Raw genomic sequence first — 15937 nt, forward strand, 5'->3', positions numbered from 1 at the left:
TGTAATTCCTCTCTTTCGCAGATTTTCAGCAGTCAAGATCACTTCCCTCGCCGCTAGCCATGCAAAAAAACACACCTTCGTGGGCATCGTAGGAATCCGGATCGAGGAGTATGGAAAAGTGGCCTCCTCTCCCGCTAACAAACTCTGGTAAAGGACTTTACGGTGAACAAACCATCGCCATGCAACCCCAAATCTCCAAGAATCACAAGATGGCTGGGGCCTGTCTTGCCCTTATAACAGTGCCAACAAATCTTGGGGCTCCGCAATCTACTAATCTTGCATGTTCCTTCTAAATGAGAGGTCCCATACTACCCCCCTTCATGCTCCTTGCGAATCTGTTGAACCATCAATTCCTTCTGGTTTGAAACTCTGAAGACGTGGGGGAAAGAGACCCTCAGAGTATCCTCTCCACACCACCTATGATTCCAAAGGCTGATTCTCCTTCCATCTCCCACCCTGTAAGTGATGTTGCCATTGAAGGCTTCCCAATTCTTCATGATGCTCCTCCACATGCCACACCCGAAAGGTGCTGTGATCGCCTTGGTCCTCCAACCCCCTCCCGTGGAATTGTACTTTTCTACTATGACCTCCCTCCATAGAGCATGCTCTTCTACCCCGAATCTCCACAGCCACTTCCCCAACAAGGCTCTGTTGAATGCCCTAAGATCTTTTACTCCAAGTCCACCCCACTTCTTTGAGGAAGTGACTGTCTGCCAATTCACTAGATGAAACTTTCTAGTTCCATCCGCCGCATCCCAAAGAAAATTCCTTTGAAGCCGCTCCAGTTTTTCTTTGATGCTCACAGGAGCTTGCAACAGGGACAAGTAATAAGTGGGCATACTCGATAAGGTACTTTTAATAAGCACTATCTTACCGCCTTTAGACAAGTACCGTTTCTGCCAGCCTGCTGATCTTTTTTCGAACCCTTTCCATCACTAGATTCCAAACCGTAGTATCCTTATGCGAAGCGCCCAATGGGAGACCCAAATAATTGTGGGAAGAGAGCCCACCTTACATCTGATAACATAAGACAAAGCATCGATGTTAGCAACCGGGAAAATCTCACACTCGCCGAGGTTGATCTTGAGTCCTGATACTATCTGAAACCACTGTAGGACCTGCTTCAGGTAGGTCAACTGATCCATATCGGCATCACAGAAAACCAGGGTGTCATCTGCAAAAAGCAAATGAGAGACTCTTCGGGTACTGAGCACCCCGATCGGAGCTGAGAATCCTCTCAAGAAGCCTCCGCCAGCCGCACGATCCATCATTTTACTCAGAGCATCCATCACTAGAATGAATAGCGTGGGGGATAGGGGTCACCTTGCTGAGACCCTGGAGCTTGAAGAAACCACACGGGCTACCATTAACCAGGACAGAGAATCTGACTGAGGAAATGCATAACTTGATCCATCCCCTCCATCTTACCCCAAACCCCATCCGCATCATAATGAAATCTAGGAACTCCCTATTGACATGGACGAAAGCCTTCTCAAGATCCAACTTGCATAGTAAACCGGGTTCTCTATTTTTCCTTCTGGAGTCTACAAGTTCATTTGCCACCAAGGCAGCATCCGGGATCTGCCTACCTTCCACAAACGCATTCTGGGAAGGCTAAACAGACACGTCAAGAACTTTCTTGAGTCTATTGGATAGCACTTTAGAAATAATCTTGTAAATGCTCCCCACGAGACTAATAGGCATGTAGTCTCTGATACAAGATGCGCCTTCTTTCTTAGGCACAATGATAATAAAAGAAGCATTGATACTTCTCTCGAAAACACCATTCACGTGGAAGTATTCCATGGCCTTCGCCACTGAACCCCCCCCCCCCCCCCCTTAATGGTGTCCCAACAGAGCTGGAAGAAGGCCAAGGAGAAACCATCAGGCCCGGGGACCTTATCACCAGCACAACTCGACACAGCCTCGTGCACCTCCTCCTCCTCGAAAGCCCTCTCTAGCCACATGTGGGCCTCCAACTAACTTCCTCTTTGTATAAGTTCTCATAAAACCCCATTATCGCCCATTTTACCTCCTCCTCTCCCTCAATCCTCACCCCATCCACAACTAAGGACTCTATGAAGTTTCTCCTTCGATTTGCAACCGCAACCCTATGGAAAAACTTGGTATGCGAATCCCCCTCCTTTAACCAGAGCGCCCTCGATTTTTGCCGCCAACTAGTCTCCTGAGCTACTGCTAACTCGACTATTTCCCTCTTAACCTCCCCCAGTCTCGCTTTCTCAAATTCATCTAACTCCCTCGCCCCTTCCCCTCTCTCTAATTCCCCCCATTCATGCATAAGCTCCCTCATTTTAACCTCTACCCTCCCAAAAACCTCCTTATTTCACCTAATAATATCTCCCTTGAGCAATTTAAGTTTCTTCGAAAGACGGAAAGAAGGTGTCCCTGATACCCCGTAGCTTGTCCACCATTCTTTCACTTTGTCACCAAATCCTGGCACTTTCAACCACATGTTCTCGAATCGGAAAAGAGCATGCACCCCCTTCCCTCTGCATACATCTAGCAAGCTAGGCAAATGATCCGAAGTCAGCCTAGGTAAAGGAATTTGCAACACATTCGGCACCAGCTCATCCCAGGAGGGCGATATGAGAAATCTATCAAGTCTAGACCTTGAGTTGGAATCCTCCGCCCTGGCCCAAGTAAACCTTTCCCCGGACAGAGAAAGGTCAATGAGAAAGTGATCATTGATGAAGTTAGAAAACTCCTCCATGGCCCTCAGAATCAGGCTACACCCTAATCTCTCCTCCGGGAATCTAATAGTGTTAAAGTCTCCCCCTAGAACCCATGGAATGTCCCATTCCCCCATAACATTGGCCAATTCCTCCCAGAAAGACACCTTGGACCACTCTCCTACCGGTCCGTACACTCCCCAAAATCCCCGCTCCACCCTACTCACTCTATCTTTGACAAGAGCTGCTAAAGAAAAAAACTCCCTTCTTAATCTCCTTCACCTCCAAGCTTCTATCATCCCACATAAGAAGAATGCCCCCGGCATTTCCCGCTGCTGGGACCCAGTCATATTTTACCCAACTACCTCCCCAGACACTCCTCACAATCGCATCCGACAAAACTTCCATTTTGGTCTCCTGAAAACAAACTAGGTTGGCACACTACTCTCTAACTCCCACTTTGATGATAGCCCTTTTGTTTGGATCATTCATCGCCCTCACATTCCATGAAAGAATCTTAACTTCCATAAGTAACAATATCCTCCTTTTCCCCACCCCCCTCGCTGAGCTCCCTTACTCCCTGTCACACACCCGGCCCCTTCTTTGGTACTGTCGCGCCCCCTTTTTCCTCGCGGAGTCCGGGTTTCGACATTCTGGGACAGCTCCTTTTCCTTTTAGGAATTGGGTATGGAATTTGAAGAGTCGCCACCTAACGGATTAAGGTGCGTTAGGGCACCTAGAACAATTAACTCACGAAACCAGTTTGCGGTACCAGAGATTGGGCAAGGGCTCGAAATAACCTTGAGGGAAAGGCGTTAGGCACCTCTCGAGGTCCACAAATGTGGGTCCCGGCCAAACTCATTTTTGTGAATTAGTCATTAAAGAAACAAAGCACATAAATACGTAAAGTTTATTCAAACGGGAATAAAGTGGGTCCTAGGTTTGTTAGCCTATAGGATCACTTTTGTACAATACCCGGTAAACTTCCCACGAATAGAGGTGTTACACGTGGCATTGGCGCACAGGTCATCATATCATTTACTACCCAATTACCCTCCCCTTGGTGATAGCCTAAAGCGTTCTAGCAACATTAAGATGTATCATATGCGTGCACTACCTGTCTCTTTACTTATATAGTCCCAGAGGTATTTAGGACTTCTAGTTAGGGTGGATCTAGACTCTCCTAGAGTAATTAAAAGGAGAAAACTCTAGGCGACAAACAAAACAAGTAGGACTGGACCAAGGATAGAACAGTTAAAAGGCTCACATTTTACCTCCACAAATAGAGCAAGCAAGTGCACGTTTCAAACAGCAGTGTTTCAAATACTTTTAAAGGAGTTCTAATAACAGGACATCTAGGTGAGCACAAATCAGAACATATGCAACATTGTGTTAATTGAAGCAATAAAGGCCTAATCAGTTTGCCTACTGATTTTTAGGGGGGTTGCTGAATCTGGATAATTAACAAAAGCACAGTTTGACAGTCCGCAGGATTTTAATCGCCCTACAGGCTTGCCTAGGTGTGTATCAATATGTCCTATGAACATGGTATCTAATTAATCGGAAGTACAATAAATCAGTAAAACCATTTTAAACAGGCAGTTTGGTTCATTAGATCCTATAGGCATGCTATTTAGATGTGAGGACTGATTTAAGACCATGCTAGCTAAACGCAGTGGTTAGTTTTAAAACCTCATTGGCATTCAAAGACTGATTTTAGACTTACAAGCAAAATGGCTTGGAACCTTTCACTCGAAAACTCAAAGGGGGGAAAGAATTCCTGTGTCTTACCCTTTCAAGGAAGGGGAAAAAATGTCGATGACTATTCATAGCTATTACCTTGACAACAAAGAAGAGTTCGGCCATATTATTAAAAGCTTGTGGTAAGAATGGGTTTCGTTCTAGTGCTCGAAAATAATATTCCAAAGTTAGAGCATAAAGAAGCTATCATATCTCATTTAAGTTGGGCCAGCCTCTTTCTGTCCAGAATGCAAGATTGATTTTACCCTATAAGCATGGTTTCTAAAGGTTGAATACGCTGAACATATTTAACATGGCTCCTAAATGCAGAAATTAATTTTTAACTTATAGGCATGATATCTAAAGGTGCAAGATTGATTTTTAAACTATAGGCATGATATCTAAAAGTGCAAGATTGATTTTTAACCTATAGGCATGGTATCTAGAATGCATGCAAACAGACAAACAGCGCAATGATGTAATTTCTGATTGTAGAAGTGGATTTGATAGTCATGATATCTAGGATGCACACAAGTGATGAACATCGCAATGTCCTATAGGCATGGTTTCTAGAATGTAAACACGGATTTTAAAACCGTGTTTTATGATATCTAACCATTCCCAAGAAAATACATACAATAATCCTTCCCAGTTTACTAATTTCCCCAATATCTGTTTACAAAGTAATTAATATTACAAGCCAAATGTAAATAAATTACAGGAATGATAATAGTATACAATAGGGAGCCTTGATAGGCCCAAAGCAAAACCTGGGGAACCAGGCCTTCAAACAGTCTCAAATGCCACATCTCATAGTGCCAGGGAGGGTATCTTAATGTGTCAAAGTTCCCACGGGCCTCAAGGACCTAGGGCAGTGTTCACACCAAGGCCCCCTTTAAAGATCAACAGCTTGTGCAGTGTGGAATAACCAGCCCCAGTGTGTCAAAGTTCAGAGGGGTCTCATGGACTCCAAACAATGCTCACACTGGAGGGGCAGGACCCTAGATGTTTTAAGAATTTGAAGTGGATAGTGATTTACAAGAGTAGTTTTGAGAAAAAGCAATTTTAGACTTTCAGGGAACCCAGAAGCAAACAGAGTCATTCAATTCCTGGAACTTAGGCAAAGGTTCCGGCAAACAAACAGCATTCAGAAATGGGATTACTTAAGTTAACTATTACTAAGTGACCAAACACAAGGCAAAGCATGCTGAGGATCAAACAGCCGCATACAAAAGGGAAGCAGGGATTGGGAGTAGTGAACATTTAGAACAGAACAGGCTAGTGGGAGGTAACAGACATAGATCCAATTTAGACATGAATAAACATGCAAATTTGCTGAAAGCAGGAACCCATAATTCTAATTAACAAAAGAAGTAAACATGCTATTATAGTAAACACATGTATGGGGGAGCAGTAGGCATGCTAGTGTAATAAACACATAGATTGAACATTAATAGACATGCTAGGAAACACATAGTTAGACATGCTGTTGAACATACAGATTGAGCAGAAGTAACCACATAGACTAGATAGAAGCAATCATGTTAGTAAATACATAGATTAAACAGAATTAGGTATGCTAGTAAACACATAGATTGAACAGAAGTAGACATCCTAGTAAACACATAGTTTAATTGAATAGCAGTAGTGGGGGCATACCAATTGAAAATTTGCAGTAGGAGAGTGAAGTAAATAGGATCCAAGATCTAGTCTTGGCTTCCAGCCAACTAGATAGTGCAACAGACAAGTAGCAGTAGATTGCAATAGAGAGAGAGCAAGAATTTTTAAGTGTGAGTGTTATGTGAGCTATTGTTCGTGTCTGCAAGGCAGAATGAGAGTGTGTATATATAGGAGTCGAATAATGTAGGAAATAAGGCAAGGGAAATTAACATTGCAGAATAAGGTAAGGAAGTAATCAAATAATCAATCAAGCTTGATAAGGGACAGAAAATTAGGGAATTATTCCCATAAATGACTCGGATTGAGTTTCAAATAAGGCAAGAAGCGGGTTTAACAGCCAATTAGGGTTAGAGCCCATAAATCAAGCAATCAATCACACGAATAAGGCAATCATAGGTAATTAGAGACCAATCAAGTGTCAATCAACCCATAAATAGGCAAGAGATGCTAATTAGGAACCTCTGGATTAAGGTAAGTGAGCAGAAATCAGTAAATTATTCCAGCAAACAATGAAATCCTAGATAATTTAGTTAATCGGTCAATTATTCAAACAATAACGGACGAAAATGTTGAAGTTACACAATGAACAGCCAAGCAATCGAACCAGAAACATAACCATGCGAGAAAGATTAAACAAAACATAAGAATCTCAGAAAACTTTATTGCAAAAACAGAAGTGGAAACCCTAAAAAGTTTTAAAAAAACTTAGGGTTGATTAATAGTAGGAAGATCAGGAGAATCTTAAAGAAACAGTCATGGAAACCCGAAACTACTTCAAACACAGAGGTTCGACCAACAAATAATGAGAAAACCAAACCCTAATATAACAAAGTGCTTAAAAATCGGTTAATCAGTAAAGAAATAAGGGAACTTTAAGGAAAAATCAGTGACGAACTCAAAATCGCTCCAGATCTACAAGGATCTGGACAAATTCAAGTCCAAAACATTAGGGTTTTGAAGAAAAAGGAAAGGGTAAACAGAATCCGATCTTGAATCAGAGATTTGAGCCGCAAAACATCTATAGAAAGCACTCGCAGACCATAGACAGACTCTTAGAGAGTTTTGAACAAGATCTGGACTAGATCTCTTCGAAATCTTTCCATGAAATCACAAAATCGAGCAACTAGTGGAAGTAGGAGGCCTGCAGGGGTCTCAAACACCCATGGAAATCCATGGATACACAATGAACAGCCAAGCAATCGAACCAGAAACATAACCATGCGAGAAAGATTAAACAAAACATAAGAATCTCAGAAAACTTTATTGCAAAAACAGAAGTGGAAACCCTAAAAAGTTTTAAGAAAACTTAGGGTTGATTAATAGTAGGAAGATCAGGAGAATCTTAAAGAAACAGTCATGGAAACCCGAAACTACTTCAAACACAGAGGTTCGACCAACAAATAATGAGAAAACCAAACCCTAATATAACAAAGTGCTTAAAAATCGGTTAATCAGTAAAGAAATAAGGGAACTTTAAGGAAAAATCAGTGACTAACTCAAAATCGCTCCAGATCTACAAGGATCTGGACAAATTCAAGTCCAAACATTAGGGTTTTGAAGAAAAAGGAAAGGGTAAACAGAATCTGATCTTGAATCAGAGATTTGAGCCGCAAAACATCGATAGAAAGCACTCGCAGACCATAGACAGACTCTTAGAGAGTTTTGAACAAGATCTGGACTAGATCTCTTCGAAATCTTTCCATGAAATCACAAAATCGAGCAACCGGTGGAAGTAGGAGGCCTGCAGGGGTCTCAAACACCCATGGAAATCCATGGATCGAGTGAGAATCGGAGGGATTAGGGCTGGTTTTGGGTGGGGGCGGCTAGGGTTAGGGTTGGGCCTCAGAGAGAGACGGAGAGGAGAGGAGTTTTAGGGGGGCTGTTTTGTGTAAAATGAATTAGGGTTAGGGGTATTTGGGAATTAAAAAAGGAAAGGAATGATACGGACCCAAAGATCAACGGTCGCGATTGATCCTGGGGTTGGGGCGGGTTGGATTTAAGTGGCCTAGGTCTGATTGGTTTGGGCTGGTTTTAATTGAATTGGGACCGAATTTGGGTTGTTTAATTAGGCTAGGTCCGAAAAATAAAAGGAGTCATTTGTTAAATACCCATTTAATTGATAAAATAATTTTAAAATATAATTAACAGATTACAAAAAATGATTTTCATATCTAGAAATGTTTTAAAATAATTATTTAGTATTTAAAAAAATATAAAAAGCTATTTTCTGGTAGAATAATGCAATAATGCATGCATGGGCTATAATTGCAAAGTGATTGCAATTATAACCCCAAAAATGCAAATGTGGCTGTTTGTGCAATAATTAAAACTTAGTACAAATGCAAATGATAAAATTAAGCCACAAAATTATTATAAAACTATTTGTGATGCAATTAGTAATTGTTTATATAAATGAGAGTACTGGGGATAAATTAATTAAAACCCTTAAAATGCAGAAATTATGGAGAAATATTAATTGATGCTAATACATAGTTTTGGAGTTGTATATGCATTTTGAAAACTATTATAGGAAAAAATTGGGTATCAACCGGTACACCACTACATCCCCTAAATTATTTTGCTTAACACCTTGACCCAACTCCCTCCTTGCACCATCATAAGAAGATTGTTGCTCAATCTCCCTCAATAGTTCTAACACCCTATCTTCCTTCCCTTCAAAAAAAACACCTAAAATCTTCCTGAAGTTTAATAGTTTATCCTCCATCCAGAAGGACATATCCCCTCCTCCAGTCCGTGACGGAATTGGACAAGCGTCTTCTATATGTACCTTTTCCTTGCTCCTACCGGAGGAATACAAGACCATAGCATTGCTAGCAATAGGAACTTTAGGTGCCGGAAGGATCTCACCATTTCCTTGAGAGGCATCAACCTCTGAGATTAGCACTCTGCTGCTATAGGAATGTCCAGAAACGCCAGCAGTGTAGCGGGAAGGAAGAGAGCATGGAACCCTTGGCGGCATATTAACAGGAATTGCTGGTCCGGCAATAACATCAATTGGGGCATGCGCAACAATCTCCCCAAAAGGAGCTTGAAGTGTAACCTCAGCGCAGCTAAGCACAGGAGAAGATGAGGGGGCGATGGAGCCGGGTCCATTAGAGGCGGGAGGCCGTGAAATAACACCACCAGCTTTAGTCTGTGCTGCCCCTGAAGCAACGACCATCGAAGAGGGGAGCAGGACACTAGAGTTCGGAGAAGAAATATCACTGTGTGAAGCACCATTGGCAGAAGAAGAAGGAGCGATTGTTCCCATATGCTTAGGAGCCTTATCAGACGCAGCTCGAAATTATTTGGGCCCCTTAGGATCAATTTTAATAGAATTGGGAAAAGTTGTTGGGCCCATGTGTGGAGGCCCAGGCCTATACTTGCTGAAAACTTGTCCGGCCCTATGATGATTAAAAGAGGACCGGTCCATTCTACCTTTCCAGTCCGCATCACTAACCCAGGGGCATTCACGTCTTTTCCTCTTGATAAAATTTTGTCTTCTTCTCCCGAATTCAAATCCCCCTGTCTCTTCTTGATCTAACTTCTTATTCTGCGTAGCCCACTGATCCGGTGAGCCCTCCCCTCTCTTCAGAGACTGATTTCCCCTCCCCTCTCTTCTATTTGACCTACCCTTTTTCTTCCGCCACTATCACAGGCATAAAGATAGGGCGAAATTCAAGGCTCAACCAAACCCAATAACTCAAGTAGCCATCTTACACCACAGTGGAGACAAGGATTCTGCCACCTTTCCTAACCACAATCCTCACTCGCGAGAGATCGTGTAGGCTGCAAGTGACATCAATAAAGCCCCCACTGATTTCCCCAATCTTCTTGAATAGGTCAAGACACCAAAGATACACTGGGAGACCCACCATGTTGACCACCAATGTTTCGCCGATGAAACAAGGGTCGAGACACCCATCGTGCTCCACCCATCTGTCTAGCTTTAAGAAGTTCTCATCGAACCACCTGCTTCCTCTGACAAGAATTTCTGAAGCTTGAGACTTGTCGACAAATCGAAAGAGATATTGCGTGTCCCTCAGTTGCGATATTTTCAGCCCGTCCTTGACGTTCCATGCCTCTGCTGCCCAGTTTCTAACAGCCTCTGGAGAAGCAACCCATTTGGAGAAAGACCCAATCAGACAAGATTCCAAGAAACCCTTGCGCCTGAGAGTGTGCTCCTCGGACAACGAAAAGTGCGGCTCCTGCCCTACGTTGAGTTTTCGATGGCATCTTCCCCCAAGTTCTAGGGCTGGCCAAGAGATAGCTTTGATGAAAGACATATTTTCCAGTTTTCTAGATTCTATAGAGAAAGGTGTGATTCTTTTCTCTTTGCTTTAAAGTATTTGTATGATTTATGTGTATTGGTAAATAAAGTTCATAGGGCTGCCTTAATTCGTGACTAATTTAAATTTCTTAACGAATTGGCAATGCCATGTTCTCTCTTTGAAATATTTTTGGGCATTGATAAAGCATTTTAGCTTTACATGTGTAATTATCCTCTTCTTCTTTTTTTTGTTTATTATGGAACTATTATTACTATTACTACTACTACTACTACTACTATTATGAAATATGAATCTACTTCTATATCTAAGTAAATTATTTTCGAGGCCCAATTTCAGGAGGCCTAGTTAAGTCGAAACAAAAATGAAATAGCCGAACCATAACGAGAAAACCCAAACCTAACCATATTTATTTTAGTTCAGTTTCACCAAAAACTGAGAACCGGAACGAAATTTGACAAAACGCAAACTGAAAGATGAACACTCCTGCCAGCACCCCTCCTCTCTCTAACAACCAGCGCTCTCGTTTCTCTGCTTAAGGCGCAATGTCTCTCTTCTTCCTGCGTCCCACTGCTCTTTTTTCCAGTTGAACTTTCCATGTATAGAAAAGAAAAGAATAGAAAGAGATGGAATAGAAGAGCATCTGTTATGTCAATGACACCAAAGGGATATTAAATGAATGGAATTGGGATATGGTCCAATGGATGGAATATAATGAATCATCTTTGTCACTGCATGCATCTCTCTGACCATTATCCCAATAGCAGTTTTCCTACAAGATTTCAGTGGCAGTTTTCTATGTTCATAATAAGCAAACTCAAGTTTGTTTCACCACTTTGAGTTTGAACTAGCATGTTGAATGTTAAGGTATTATATGCCTAGATTCACATATGTCGTGATTCACTGTACATGAATAAGAAAAATACTATAGAATACCATATAGATACCTTAAGACATTACTTACTTAACTATTGAATACTTACTTACCTTATTAGACAAGCTCAGAAATACCACATCCAACAGAATGTGCAAATAGCACACATAGAGGATAAAAAGAGAGAAAGACGCTTGAAGTCTTTCAATCATCTCCTATGTAGACCTCCAAATGCATTGATCCGCAAGTGTGAAAGCATGAACCTGTTAAAAGGAATGATATAGATCTAAAATCACATGAAAAAACTTTGAAAACCCTACATTTTCTTGGAATCTATGCAAAAGTAGGGCAAATAAGACATAATAGAAGCAAAAGATCTATATAGGTGACACCTACTTGATATAATAGAAGCAAGATCTACATAGCTACTTGTCAAGTACTATGAGGAGTCTTCTTAATCTGGTTAGAGATATCTGTGTCAATACAAAATATAGAGAATATCTAGTGATAGAAAACCCTTCATTCAATATTGGAATAAACCGGGCCAAATAGAGCGAAATGTACAGTGATATTCATATGCTGACCCCAATTAGTTTGGGTGGCAGGCATAAATCTAGTTTTTACCTACCATATTGTAGGTAACCTAAGATTCTTTTCTTACATAAAGAGTCCCTCTTTTACATTCTTAACCAATCAAGCCAATAAGAAGTTTACTCTTTTGTTTTCAAAAACACAAACATAAAAAACAAAGTCTACTAGTATATATGAAATCTGACAGAAATATTTCTCATAATTGTCTTTATTCATCACTACACAAGAATGCTAACTAGTGGAGGAAAGAGAATTAAACAAAAAGTGTAGTATCATGCCATTTAACTCATAGATGAAACAACACGTCAAAGAAGGCAAAACAAGTTAAAATATCTTGGTCGATGCCATCAACATGTCTTAATCCCAAATGACCTCAAACCTACTTTTGGGGAGTGCATGATCGCAGCAAAGGAATGACCATAATGAAGGATGAAACAATTTTACTCTTTATTTTAAGGAATATCTCTATCATTTGCCCTAGTACTTAACATATTAATACCATTCCAAAAAAAGAATGTTTAGCATGTGTTGCCTACATCCATAACTTCACCAACGTGAGCTTCTGTATAGGTGTCTTCTCAGGTCCGGATAAAGGAGAAAGATTCTACATCTCAGCTTCAGCATAAAATTATCAAATTATGATGAATTCTTAAGTAATGTGTGAGATTTAGGGAGCATCTAGTTCTAGAAAAGATAAATTATTGAGTATTGGAATGAAACTACCCCAAATAAAGCAGAATGAATACAGAGGAGTGTACAGCTGATCCCAACTAGTTTAGGATTAGAGCATAAAGTCTTGGTATATATCGTCTATACCCATATAAAGCAACAGAATGGAAGCCTTTATCTCCATTATCAAAAAGCAAGTTCAGAACGGGGCTTGTTTAGAAGAAGTGAGGATGACAGAGAGGCTGATCCTCTAGCTAACAGTGCATTCTGAGTACCGTTCTGAACATGCTCACCAAGAACAGCATAAATAAACGGGAAAAATGAAAGAAAAATATGGGAACTTCACTTGTAGAACCAAAAAAAGGAATCAAAGTGAATTGTCATGAGAATAAATGTCATTGTTACCTACCCAAAGAGGACTGAATCAAACGCATAAGCTCTCCATCAAACAAGCTGCAGCATAAAAGGCATGGATGAAGTTCAAGCAACTCACAACCTAATGCACTAAACAATAAACCCACACATCTGAATGAGATTATCAGCTGAAAATTAATCATAACTAAGCGCTAATGAGGCATGGTAAGAGCACCTACACCATTGCATGCTCTCTTATTGAAAGCCATTGGATTTCTCTTCAGGGCATGCTGCAACTTTGACCTACACCATTGCATGCTCTCTTATTGAAAGCCATTGGATTTCTCTTCAGGGCATGCTGCAACTTTGACTTGAATTTGATCTAAGCCAAGCTTAAATACACATGCAAAAAAATAAACAAACACAATTCATCCTGCATAACTATGACTCTAAAATTGGTCGAAAGGAAGATAGGTGGCATACCCAAACCAAGCTTTCTGTAGCTGAACTCTTTTAGAGGATCTCTTTTTTACTGTCAATAACACATGATGCATATTTTGCCTTGAAGTCTGCATTTTAATGCAAACAGTGAGAGAATATTGTTGGAAGTTACTAATACAGTTGCTATACGGCAATCTGAAGCTTCCTCAGTTATGACTTATGAGGCCATAGTGCTACTCAGAAGCTGCTTGGTCCATCCTTCTAATTACTCTCTCTCCTCTCGCTATTTTTTTCTATCTTTCTGGCTACTTCAATCTTGCTCATATTCATCCTCTTCTCTTGCCAACATTACAAATTCCAGTGACTTCTTCTGAGCAGTTTGATTTTCCTTATCGTTTCTTTTCAGTTTTAGAAGAGAAACACGCAGGAAAGCTACTGAATCATGTAATAACTGCTGGAAATAAAGATGAATAAGGAAAAGAAAAACTAAGAAACATCCTTAAACAGAATGTTATTAGCTAGCAATGTTTACCACTGCGGGATCAAGGATAGACGGGGGGCAAAAGACACCATAAAGGAAAGCACGACAACTAATGATCAAAGAAAAAACACGTGAAGAGAAGCTTATTTTCTTTTGCCTCTGTAATGGATAGAAAAGTTACCAATTTCAGTGCAGTCCACATGTTACATAAGGTCGAGGTAGAGGGGCATTATGCGATTCAGTTGAAAAATACATAACAAGTGAAGTGCAACCACCCTTCTCTTCTTGTTTATCTCATGTGCATAGATGGCTTCCGCAAAATAAATTAGTTATCTGTATAAGTTATAAGAAGATTCTCTCCATATTATGCCCAGTAGTCAATCATCCTCTTTCCAGGAAAGAAGAGAAAGTTCTTCCAATTAAATTTTTTGATCTCCCTATTCAGTAATATTCTTAATGATAAACAACAATGACGCAAAACTACTTTATTCCAATGCTACTTTACATTTAAAAAGTAACTTCCCTTTCCTTAATTTGGACTTGTTCGACTGGAAGTTGGCCATCTTAAGCAGACACTGAACCGATATCCCCTTCTAGAAAGACTTTGATGCTATATATTTGCCCATTTTAGCACCTAAAGTACACTTTCCACATACAGAAATTTGCATATGTAGCTATAAAATCAAGTGGAGTAACATTGCAAGACATAAATGCACACACACAATGAAGCAACAATCGCAATATCATTGCAGTTAAATTATTTTACAAGAAGTAACATAACATAGTAACTAGCTAGTTATAATAAATGGAGGGCGGGAACTGGGGAAAAGCTTAATCGGAAATTACATACTATTAATAGCAAAATCAACTGATGTAAAAAAGAGAAAACAATCAGAGCAATTATTAATGTTTATACAAACTGAGAGGAGAGAATTACCTTCCGTGGCATGATCGAAGAAATTGAACAGAGTGAAAGAGGGGAAGAGAGGGAAAGAAATTATATCGTCCGAGAAAGGAATGCTCTTCCCATTTATTTTCAGTCAAGTTTTTGCTTTACCCCCGCATTAGTTTTTGCGGTGCCCTTAGCTGTCTCTCCTTTTCCCTCCTTAAGAAAAGGCGTGCATCCAATTTTTCGGTTTGTTTTGCATTGTTCCGTTTTGATTTTTCGTTTTAAGGTTTTGAAAAGATCGATGTCCTCTAATCCAAACTAAAATAAATTTAGTTAGATTAAGTTTGTTTCTTTCCGGTTTAGTCCAGTTTGATTTTTCGATTATTTAATTGTATCGTATAAGATAATATGAATTCAAATTAATCTAATCTTCTATCTGTATAGAATAACAAAAGCAAAATTATGATAGGCTGCCAAGTGGAATAACCACAATTCAACACATGTCAAATTTTAGGACAAATATTCGAGATTGTTGGAGTTTAAAATTGATTTAAACTACAAATCAGAAAATTAACTTGCAACCTGCAAATCTCAAAATAATTTTATACTTCCTCCAACGTTTTGACAGTTATTCTATTTATTTATTTATTACACAGCTTTATTAAAAAAAAAATCCTCCCACTTTTTTTTGGCTGTTTTAAAATAAAAAAACTACACACTCAAATTTGCAATTATTTTTATAAATAAAAATTTAAAAAAAACGTCGGAGGATGAACCACGACCGATCGTGCTTCCGAACGTCGGCTTCCAACCGAAAATCCCTGTTTTATCTACACCTCCATAACTGATTGGTTTATGCTCTTTATATCTTCAAATCCCTATTTTTTCTATTCAGTATACCAGTCTGATTACAACTGCTTTGCAAATATGGCTAGGCAATTTCATGAAATCAGAGAAATCTCAATGCAATGGAATCCCAAAGTTAGAGTCGTTTGAATGTGGGTAATTCTGGATCGATTTAAGCCTGAATTACCTTGTTCAATGGAATTGGTTTTAAAGGATTCGAAGGTAACATATTCAACTTTCACTTAGTTTTAAAGTTCCGTTTCTATGCAGTATTACTGTTTCTGTTTCTGAAAGTATGATTAACAATTCATGTCATGACAACAGTATATATCGAATAACACACTTCAAAAAGTCGAATCAATTTCAGTAAAATTTTCAATTATGAAATATCTT

At 39.8% G+C, this 15937-nt stretch overlaps 2 protein-coding genes across 4 annotated transcripts; both read right to left on the bottom strand.

Moving 5' to 3' along the window:
• Positions 1-1272: 1272 nt before the first annotated feature.
• On the bottom strand, positions 1273-2311 carry LOC109210922. The gene is made up of 2 exons (XM_019374406.1): positions 2033-2311; positions 1273-1614 (listed from the first exon to the last, which is right to left on the bottom strand). The coding sequence occupies exons 1-2, from the start codon at positions 2309-2311 to the stop codon at positions 1273-1275; spliced, it is 621 nt and encodes a 206-aa protein (XP_019229951.1).
• Positions 2312-8522: 6211 nt separating this feature from the next.
• Positions 8523-14961, bottom strand: LOC109210928. Of its 3 annotated transcripts, none has more exons than XM_019374412.1 (5): positions 14747-14961; positions 13371-13456; positions 13127-13279; positions 12943-12986; positions 8523-11536 (listed from the first exon to the last, which is right to left on the bottom strand). In XM_019374412.1, exon 5 carries the CDS (start codon positions 9379-9381, stop codon positions 8635-8637), a length of 747 nt encoding a protein of 248 aa, XP_019229957.1. In that variant the 5' UTR covers positions 9382-11536; positions 12943-12986; positions 13127-13279; positions 13371-13456; positions 14747-14961; the 3' UTR covers positions 8523-8634. The 3 variants fall into 3 exon arrangements, with proteins under 3 accessions (XP_019229957.1, XP_019229958.1, XP_019229959.1); XM_019374413.1 differs by having other exon boundaries at positions 12943-13037; XM_019374414.1 differs by lacking the exons at positions 12943-12986; positions 13127-13279; positions 13371-13456; positions 14747-14961 and adding an exon at positions 11670-11732.
• Positions 14962-15937: the final 976 nt, after the last annotated feature.

Source organism: Nicotiana attenuata, unplaced genomic scaffold (assembly GCF_001879085.1).
Source record: "Nicotiana attenuata strain UT unplaced genomic scaffold, NIATTr2, whole genome shotgun sequence".
NCBI classification, from domain to species: Eukaryota; Viridiplantae; Streptophyta; class Magnoliopsida; order Solanales; family Solanaceae; genus Nicotiana; species Nicotiana attenuata.

What these genes read in the sequence shown, in the direction of transcription:
- LOC109210922 (XM_019374406.1), bottom strand. Translation starts at nt 2,311, where the DNA reads ATGAGGGAGCTTATGCATGAATGGGGGGAATTAGAGAGAGGGGAAGGG. An exon ending in GGATTGAGGGAGAGGAGGAG is followed by an intron (nt 1,615 to 2,032) that starts GTAAAATGGGCG and finishes GTGTCTGTTTAG; the next exon opens with CCTTCCCAGAATGCGTTTGT.
- LOC109210928 (XM_019374412.1), bottom strand. Translation starts at nt 9,381, where the DNA reads ATGGGAACAATCGCTCCTTCTTCTTCTGCCAATGGTGCTTCACACAGT.